Below are 11,121 nucleotides of genomic sequence, written 5' to 3'. Positions count from 1 at the left end.
TGCGAAAATACTAAACTATCATTTTGTAAAAACACACAAAAAATGAAAATGCAAGCGAAAAGATTTCAATAATTCACAATTAGTTAACACATTTATTTATTCAAATATTTGTATATATAAATTATTGTTAATAGACAACATTATGTATTCTGCTAATGCACAAAACTCCATTTACTGCACGCTAATATACCTAAATAATGTGTGTGCATTTTCAACAAGGTTTTAGTTTGTGCCTGCAATTTAAACTTTTTACAGTAAAGTTTTTTTTTAATTTAAAAAAATACAGATATTAAAAAAAACAGAAAATTAAAATTTTTAATCAAAAATTCTGAAAATTATAAATTTTTTTTTATTAAAAGTTAAGAAAATTTAATTGCAGTTCACTGTGCGTAAGATTATTTTTTATTCTTAATTGTTTTTTGTCGTTTTTCTTTAATTTTTTTTGGCTACCTTAATTTTTTTAACATTTTTTTTTCCTTTTTATTTAATTTCTTATTTTTTTCTTAAATTTTGTATTTCTTTTTTTGTTATAGTTTTTTAATTTTTTATTATTTTGTAATTTTTTACAATTTTTTTTCTATTTTTGTTTTTTATTTTTATTTTAAATTTATGAAAATTTAATTGCAGTTCACTGTGCGTAAGATTATTTTTTATTCTTAAATTTTTTGTCGTTTTTCTTTAATTTTTTTTGGCTACCTTAATTTTTTTAACATTCTTCTTTTTTCCTTTTTATTTAATTTCTTATTTTTTCTCAAATTTTTGTATTTCTTTTTTTATTATAGTTTTTTAATTTTTTATTATTCTTTGTAATTTTTTTAAATTTTTTTATATTTTTGTTTTTATATTTACTTTTTTTATTTTTTTTTATTTTATTTTTATTTTATTTTTTTATTTAATTTATTTTTATTTTTTTTTTTCTTATATTTTATTTTTTATATATATTTTTTTTTATATTTTTTATATTTTTTTTATATATTTTTTTATATATATTTTTTTATATTTTTTTATATATTTTTTTATATTTTTTTATATATTTTTTTTTTATATATATTTTTTTATATATTTTTTGTTTTGTTGTTTGTTGCACTAAATTGTGCAGTGTTCATAAATTTTTTATCAAATGTAGCACACTTCTCGTTAATCCTGCCACAATCACTCTCACTTAATTCGCAATCCTTTTCTCTTCAGCTATTTGTAAATAAGCAACGTGGTATTTGTAAACGAACAAACGAAAGTACTTGTAGTTCTTAGGTTATTTCGCAGCTTTGCTGCATTTCATTTACAAAATGTAACTCTTCAAACTTTTTATACATTTAACTGTATGTGTGCGTGTGTGTGGTGTGAATTATGAAAATGTACAAAGTGTAGTTTAAATAAAGGTTATAAACAATTACTAGCATTATTGCATTATTGTTGCAACGGTCCGGCAATATAACGCATTATATTTATATTTTGTAAACATCAGTTACAGCTGCAATAGCAGCGTGCTAGTGGCGAAAAAAGCATATAATTTAAATAGCAATTCATACATGTATAGTGCTGGAAGTACTATATACAAATATATATACTTATACTAAACAAATATGTAATGAAATTATTTAATATAATTGGAATGCAAATGCCTGATACTGTTAACTTGCAGTGTTCAGCAATATAACGGTTAATTTACGTATAAGTAAATTTTATTTTACAACTATAATAATTAACAGCAATTTATGCAAGCCTTCATGCATATACACAAGTATCATTTAAAGACGTATTGCTTAACTTTAAATACCATACATACATACACATATATTTCTGCATAAGAATTTTTATATTGTATTTAGCTACTAAATCTTAAATCTTAAAATGCGCATATGTTTTGTAATATTATTTGAATATCATAATTTGGGTCCAAACATCTCGTTTTAGTTAATTTAATTTAGTTTATTTTTTAATTACACAATTACCTAAGTTTGTTATAAAAAAACATTAAGATAATAGCTATGGATTGTAAACGTTTTGTTTTATATGTAAATTACTTGTATTTTAAACATGGACAAATTTATAAAACGAAAAATACAACATATATTTTTAAACACACATAAATTTGTGGACGATTTTCATTGGTTTCATTTTAGATAAAAATAAATTATAGTGAAGAGTGTTTATACATTAGTATAAATAATATATTATACATATACATACATATGTTTGTGTTTACAAACCGAGCAGGATTTTGCAAAAAAAGGGACGAAAATGTATGAAAAAAGTCATAAACTTGAAATCGCAACTTTCTTGATTATTAATACAAAACTTTCTTGAAAACCAAAAACTTTAACGTCTATTCTACTTTCTATGTGGAAAACACTAGTAGCGTTTAATGCTTTATCCTGTTTTTTGAGGTTAGAATTATGTTTCATCTTTCACTTTTTAGTATATGTAAGTATGTACATACTCACTTCAAAATATGTTTATTTAAGTGCAATTCTGTTAGTGAAAATAGAAAAATAGTGCTGATTTTGAATAAAATTATTTAATCTAATTATTTTAAAATTTATTGTTAATACATTCATACATACATACATATGTATGTATGTACACACATATATGATCAATTTAATTCAACAAAAGAGTTTTGGTTATTTTCACTATATACATACATATGTACATATTTATTTTTATTTTTTTCTTTGTATACTTTTATATATGTATATATGTATATTTTTTATTTTTACTTTTTTTACTTTTTTTAATTTTTTTTATTTTTTAATTTTTTTTAATTTTTTTTTGTATTTTTTTATTTTTTTTATTTTTTTACTCATAACAGTGTATTTTTCTGCCTAAAATAGATAAAATTGGGCGAAAAACTTAACCTAGCCCCGATATAACTATTACCAGGATTTACTCCATATGATTGGTGATTGTTTATGAGGTACCTTACTGAAAATAAAATCGGATCGATACTATCGCAGCTCCCATATACCACATATACAGATTTTTTTACAACCTTACAAACTTTATGCCGAATATGTCGGTCAGTGTATGAGTTATATTGCTGGGATTCTGATCCTCTGCTGGACGTTTTACACCTTAAGGTATTTCTCTGGCTTTGATTCCTGCAAGTAGCAAAAGTATAAAATATTCGGTTGCCCGCCAACTTAGCCTTTTTTTACTTGTTTATTATTATTATTATTTTTTTTATTTTCATTATATACATATATTTTTTCATTATATATATTTTTTTATTCTTTATATTTTTACGTATTAGTTTTTTATGAAATTTTTATTTAATTTTAAATATGTGATCAATTTATTCCCAAATTTGAAACGAAAAATGATTTTATTTTCTTTCTTTTCAATAAAAGTTATCTATTTATTAATTTTTTTATTTTTTTGTTTTTTATGTTTTTAATTTTTTAACATTTTTATTTTTTTGTTTATTTATTGCTCTTCCGATCTTTTTTTAATATATATTTATTTTATTTATTTTTTAATATTTCTTTTTAAAATATTTGTTTTTATTTATTTTTTAATCTCTGTAAATTTTTATATTCATTACATTATTTTTACTTTTTGAAACTTTGTTTTCCATTTAGTTAATATTATTTTAGGTTTTGGGATTTTTGTGTCTAATATTAATTTATTATTTAATATTTTACATTTTTTAAATTTGTTTCTATATGTATGCATATTTTTTATTATTTTTCATATTTCTATAATAAATCTGATATCATAAAAAAATTTTATTTTTATTAAATATACATATATGTTTTTTAATTTCCTGTCCTTTAAACAGAAAAATTTGTGTCACTCATATAGAAAAATTAAATATTCGAAATCCTTTTTTGATAAAGACTGTATAACATCATTATTATTGTAAAAAAATATTTCAGTTTACAGCTTAAGAGTATAAGAATAGTAAGTCGAGTTAAGTTGTTCTGTTTGGTTTTTACAACAGATATCAAAAAAGCATAAGTAAACGTATTACAAAATATAAATTAACTATTTCTAATCTCAATTCTTGCAAAGCTTAATGAGACGATTTTTGTTTTTTTTTTTTTTTTAATTCCGACTTGAGCAATATAAATCTAGTGTCTTTCGAAATGCAATGTTTCAAACCAATTTTTTTATTTTATAGGGTCTGTTAATATTCGATACAATATTCAAAATAGTAATGATTTGATAATGGATTGAAATTTTATGTGTGTTTAATAAGTGGTTTCAATTTCGCAATAGTCAAACAAGCTTGGTAATAATTTATAAGCAAAAGTATTGAGTAGCATTAATTGTAAAACAAATTTTGCTTCCAAACTTCAATATAGTATGTGTGTATGAAGAGGGTTACAATGTACATATGTAGATACATAAGTTTGTATATATGTATAGCTATGTACATACATACATATATGTAGATATGTATAAGCTTAGGTTAAATTGCAGGACTTTCTAGTGCTAGTAAAATTTACATTGAGTGGCTATATAAACAATGTACACATAAATGTTCATATGTATGTATATAAAAATTACGCATAAGTTAAATTTAAGTAAAAATACCTATATTTAAACATACATACATACATACATCCATATGTAAATGTGTGCGTAACAAGAATTTCTTTTTTACGAAGAAGAGTATGCGGACATAGAATGTATAGAGCAGGGCTGTACATATATTACATATGTAGGTATATTTGTACATATGCATATGTAATTAATATATAAAAAATTTATTTTTTATTTGTTGAGCAGTGTTCGTAAAATTTTTAAACAAAAATAAAAGAAATTTAATATCATGCCCACACAAGCACTTATACATATATAAATATGTATGTACATATACATATACTATAATGATGATGTTAATTTATAAATATTTTTGTCTCAAAATACGTTTGTATATATTTAATTGTAATTACTTGTACATTTTAGATTTTTATTTTTACACTTACACACATACATATATACTAGCGAAAGTTTTATATTTGTACATAAATGACTCTGTTAAATAGTTACTAGCTATGTACAATTTTCAGTTGAAATGGTTTGTAAATATGTATGTTAATTTTGTAATTACTTAATATAAAAAGTTAAATTTATAAAAAAAAAGTTTACTGAGACAAAAATGTATGTAATACAAATATGCACAGTTATGTGCAACAGAAAAAGTGTAACTACGCTCATACTTATACACATCTTCACATACATATAAATATATTAAAAATATTTACAAGTAAAACTAGTAGGCCAAATTATTTTTAAAGTCCTTGTGTAAAAACTGGAATATTTCATAGAATTGCCGCTTTCTATAAAATACATGAATGTATGTCTGAAAATAACATGCATACAATTACATACATATATACATACGTACATATGTATGTACGTCGATGGAAATCTCGTTAATGCGGCAAATGCATCGAAGAGCAACTGCATTACTTACACATATAAATTGATGCATATATATCTACAAGCATATAATAATATTTAGCGAAAAATTAGTATAAACTAAATAACCACAATTATATACATACTTACATATGTACATGCATCAAGGCATAAGGGCAATGATATGCTTTGTGGTGTATTGACAAAACATACCATAACATTTAATATAAGTTGTAGTTTAATTACAATTAAGTGCAGTTTAAATGAATATATATTATGATTGTAACTATATGGTAAGTTAGCGTTTAAGTTAGGCATTTTTGAAAGCAAATACAATTTTTCAATATAAAATACTTATTGCTGTTGTTGTTTATTTAAGAAAATACAATTTGAATTGTTTACACAAGTAATGTATGAAATTTAGAATAATTAGTATTTTTTGCTGAAAAAATAGAAAAAAGGCAGTGCCGTGTTTAGAACACCAGTAACAATTGTAAATATACAAATGATCAAAATGATCAGCATACCGAGCTGAATTATTGTTTGTGAATATTGTTCCGTTCCCACGGCAGTCGGATCTAAGAAACCGTAACGGCCCCGGATTAATCTTTCCAAGGAATGTCAACCCGGTAGTCGGTCCATTGTTTTTCCCAGCCAGATTTACTGGCTTCCGCCTTCCTGATTGTCTTTATGGTTGATGCCATAGGGGAATGTAAGATAGCTTGATGAAACTGCAAAAATAAGTACAGAATGCTATTAAAACTGTGTTCATAGGACTACAACCTCGTTTGATAAGGAGAAGATAGTTACATTTAATGTTTGATTCTTGAACTAATCCCTTGTTTACTTTGAGAGATGATGGAATCTGGAAGATAAGATAGTTATATTTATTGTTTGACTTTTGAGCCTTGCTTACTTGAAAAGATGATCGAACCTGTACGTGTTAACTGTTGTAACCGAATTTTAAAGTACACTAATTTATTTGTGGGATGCTGCTGAAAAAACATTTCTTCAGTGGCTGCCTTTGTCATTAAAAAATTGCTTATTTCTGCGCAAGCAGTTATTAACAAATTTCAAATTTTTTAAATACTGCTGCTTATCAATTTTGAATTTTTATTAAAAAGCACAGTATTCTAAAAAAGAAATCGTTGTTATCGATAGCTATAATCGTGTTCAATTGCTATCAACATTGTACACTATTGTGAATGACCAAATAAGCACGTGTATTATTTGTTTACAATTTCTAAAATGACATTTAAAACATTTACCGACTGATAGTCGGTGCTAGTTGAATATTTGGAAGGGTTTTTAGGAAATTAAAATGAATAACAGCGCGCAGCTGTGTGAACCCATGGAGCAAGTGCCGGGAGCAAAGAGGCGAACTGTTGTTGGTCCATGGAAAGATGTGTACGCTAGTATTTTTTTTTTTACAAAACAGTGCTTAAGTATTGATAATAATTGGTACATTTTATTGCAGTAGGGAATTTCGCAACGTCTATGAATTATTATTCGATGAAGATACCGATGTGGATCAACAAAAACGTGGACTAAGTCAAATTAATGTTTGGAGTCTGCGCCGTAGTACACAATGTCCAGCAGGTGTGCTCGCAACTAAAGCGCTTTTAGAAGTGCAGCACTTAGATAAGGCTGAAGGCCAACAAGCATCTTCTGAGAGTGTTGTGCAAACGTTGTATGCGAGCGCCTTCACACGTTTCTTTAATTTCATGTCATCGACGATGCAAACACATAATATGCGTACAATGTACGACACAGCACGTATGCTGGGACTACCGTCGTTTGTTGTAGATTTGCGACACATTTGCGCGCACGGACAAGTTCTACCGCCCATTGACATACTACGGACCTCCGTAAGCTATTGTTTGAATTGGTTACGAAATTACTACTGGTTTCCACAGTTAGAGTCAATGTGTGATGTGGAAGCGAGTAAAATACGTCGCATGGATAAAACGCTTTTCGAAGAGAATATAACAAAATTATTTGTAATTTACGATGCAGCATTGGAATGCTATTGTAAAGGTGCGCATAATATGAAAAGTGGAAAGCGACATATTAGCGGCAAGCGGCTGGCACAATTGCGTGTATATTATGCTGAAAGTAAATTAACTTCTTTAAAAGATACGCTCGAATTCGTTGTAAAGGAAATAATTGCATTGGTCAAACGAGAGATCGGAATCAAAGATATGTCTGAAATTTTCATAGAAGCTCTATTCAAGATGAAATATTTTTTCAATATTGGAGGTAAAAATGATATTACTAAAACTTTGTTGGATGAATTATAACTTTTTATGTATTTTGCATTTTAAGAGTCTCATAGCTCTGGTGAGCCACTTGAATTCATAATTGCTGCGACGCACAGTTTTTTCCGCATGTTGGCAGTTTATGGCTTTATTGAGGATGTATTTTATAGTTTCATAGAATTGGCAGAGAATACAAACGCATTGGAACAACGCCGAACTGGGGCTAGTTTTTGGGCAGTACGAATAGCCGCCGGCTTTGTGGCGTTTAGAAAATGCAAGCAAATGTATAAAGCTGAATTGGATGAGGTAATTTGCAATATACAAGTAATCTTGTTACTACGTTTGAATTAAATACATTTCTGTTTTACTGTTTATAGAATCCCAACACCACAGATTTTGATTTCACCTGTTTGAACCAAGAAAATATTTCGAAGAAAATGAGACGGCACTTAATTTATGCAGGTGTCGATCTTAAATGTACACCAATTTTTGGGGACTCTATGCGTCGACCTTGGGTCTGGGTGGTTGAAAGAAGTTTTGTTGAACAAAAATTGCGCGATATCAATCAGTATAATGCACCAATTATTAAAAGGTATGTTAGTTTATAATTTCGTGATTAATTTAACTCACTATAAACAAATACATAAATATTTATTTAGCATACTACCGCTGGTGGAGCCGCCGCTAACTACTTCGGAAATTCGAGGCATTTCGCTGCTTATTGATGCCTACTTTGGCAAGCGAGTTGGCCTTAAAAAGAATGCTGCTGAGCAAACAAATGACGACGAAACCATACACACCGCAAGTGAACTATTGCAAGCGCTTGAAAAGCAGAACAGCACTCATGAAAAAATGGATTGCGAAGTTTCAGAACCAGTGGTAAATGATAAAGAACAGTATGGCATTTGGACGATAGAAAAAAGTGGGCATTTCATTATGTCGTTATAATATCTACAACTAATTATTATTAAAATATTTGCAGATGATGAATTAATCAATTGGTCGGTGTGTCCTTTGGGGCGTTTACCATGGGAGTAATCAAATGATTGACTGTAATGAAGTTTAGCACTACTTTCCCCTGCACCATAGACATGTGTATAGATAAATATCAATGAAATATATTAATGATATATTATAAATATCAATGTATAATTGATAACCGCGTATTCATTGTTTAATTGTTTTATTTTTGGCTTAATAATAAATGTTTTGTTTTTGTATTTAGTCAAATGGTGCTGACAATTTTTCACCTAAAGTTAATTTAATGTATTCTTCTTTCATTTTGTATATGAAATAAATGAATTGATTATAAATTTGTGTAAAAATGCTATGAAGTAATCATGATACAATATGCGTGTACATTTTCACATGTACAAACTTGTAGTTCCACCATTCATAGGTGGCAGGTTCGAATACCATCACAGGTGAGTAAAATTTTAATTGTAATTTTTTTTAATTTTTTAAATTATTTAACAGTTTTGCCAATTTTTACTCAATTAATATCAAACCAATATTTATAATTTATCAAAGTAAAACTAAATAATTCAAATACTAAAATTTTTTCATACAAAACTCATATTTTAGTATGATTCACGATTTGTTGGGTCGCAGGTTCGAATACCACGTCACGGTAGAAATTTTTTTAATTGTTTGTTTTTTTTTTTTATTAAATTACATATTTTTTAATTATTTTTTTATAACTTTTTTTATTTAAATTTTCTTTTTCTTGAAAAAAAATTTAAATTTTCGTGAAAAAAAAATTAATTTAATTGTTTGTTTGGTTTTTTTTACGTTTTAGTCTGAAATAAAATTAGCAATTTTTACCCAATATCAATATTTATTTTTTCTAAAACAATATGATTTGCTGTCATGCGCATATTTTGCTTACTTACCTATACACGTATGCACTGTTAGCGCAGCTGTCGTTTCTAAAATTAGAAACAGTGAAAGCAAACTGGTTTGCTGTAAAAATGTGCTTGCAGTCGACGAACAAGAAGAAGAAGTACGCACAAGTAGGTGAATGTGAGCATACATTTTCGACTGGAAGGTTGGCATCTTCTGTAATCACGCTTCTGTGAGGTCGGATTGTGGGATGGCCTGAGGCCGGGAGTCCTGTGTGGTGGACCAGATCATGTTGACGGAACGTCCGCACTAAGCTTGCCATCAATATGGGTGTCAAGGAGGAGTCCTCGACATTCAGGTTGGCTAAGGAGGGATGAACCGGGCCAGGGGTGAAAACCAGCAGCCAAGAGTTCCCGTGGTAGGCAGTAGTGGGATAGCGTACCGGAGTGAAATGCCACTACCAGCCTGGTCAATATGGTCAGACCGCAATCTTTTTGCTACTTTTTTCATTGATGTAATTTTTTTATTATTTGTATTTTTAATGTAATTTATTGGGATATTTTTTTGGTTATCGGATTAATCCAAAAAATATGCCGGTTAATTCGTAACCTGACTAATGCAATCACTGACTGCATAAAATCGATAGCTAACTTTTTGTATTAGCATACGCTTGATATTCACAAGATAAATGAAGTTAATCGGCTCGTGGTACAATAGCTATTTTAACCAACAAAAAAATAAATTTTTTTAAAAATATATAACAGCCAATTAAAAAGTCCCCAACCCGACATTTTTTTGGCAAAATATGTTTTTCTTTATTCCAAATATGTAGTTCATTTCAAGTTGATTATAGCGACCCTGTTGTTGTTGTAACGGGTACCTAATTGCCGATATAGATTATATACATATGTAAGTGGTCAACTGACGTCCAACGGTAGGCCCAAGAAACGTGATGTTTCGACGGGGTCATGTCATACAGAGAAGGGTCTCACATGTGTGGGGTTAGCAGGGCATGCAAAGAGATGGTTAGTGTCATGCAGGGACTCATTGCACGCTGGACATATGTCTGATATGTCAGGGTCTATTGTGGATAAATAAGAGTTTAACCTATTACAGTATCCAGAATGAATGTGCGCAAGGGCCACTTTCGATTATCGCGTGGTGATTTGACTCCAAGTACGCCATTCACTGAGGGGGAGTCGGTGAAGGTGTTAATGGCTCCACTGTGAATGGGGTCAGTGCATGTTTGAAGTTTGTTGCGTTCGAAGATTGGTCGGCGTATTGTTTTATGTGGTCGACGTAGTTGCGGAAAAGACCTCTTGATGCTCTTAGGAGGCGATTCGGTTCTAAGCAGGTGACTGTAAGGATGATTTCTGCGAAAGCACCCCAGCAGAAACTGCTTGGAGAGGAGTTCATTATGGTCCTTAACTGAGAGCATATGGGCCTCACTGTGCAAGTGATCAATGGGACAAATCAAGAATTATCCTGTCCAGTCCAGAGTGCAGTGTTCTGGCATATTTTCAGCTTCCTGGTCTGCGTTTTACTGCATACAGGCGACCCCGGCGTGGTTAAGGACCGGCCGACCGATACTATTGACTGCAATGCTAAGCTCAAGTTTGTACTCTTTCGTCCAGTTTGTGAGTATGGTCGC

General features: G+C 28.9%; 1 protein-coding gene across 1 annotated transcript; it reads left to right on the top strand.

Moving 5' to 3' along the window:
• The first annotated feature begins 6,628 nt into the window (after nt 1–6,628).
• On the top strand, nt 6,629–8,794 carry LOC120778630. Its single transcript, XM_040110516.1, has 6 exons — nt 6,629–6,777; nt 6,848–7,629; nt 7,696–7,934; nt 8,006–8,220; nt 8,288–8,550; nt 8,611–8,794. The coding sequence occupies exons 1-6, from the start codon at nt 6,692–6,694 to the stop codon at nt 8,664–8,666; spliced, it is 1,641 nt and encodes a 546-aa protein (XP_039966450.1). The 5' UTR covers nt 6,629–6,691; the 3' UTR covers nt 8,667–8,794.
• Nucleotides 8,795–11,121: the final 2,327 nt, after the last annotated feature.

This window comes from Bactrocera tryoni, chromosome 5 (genome assembly GCF_016617805.1).
Source record: "Bactrocera tryoni isolate S06 chromosome 5, CSIRO_BtryS06_freeze2, whole genome shotgun sequence".
In the NCBI taxonomy this organism is placed as follows: Eukaryota; Metazoa; Arthropoda; class Insecta; order Diptera; family Tephritidae; genus Bactrocera; species Bactrocera tryoni.
Note: the sequence above shows the minus strand (reverse complement) of the source record. Positions and strands in the feature narration are given on the sequence as shown.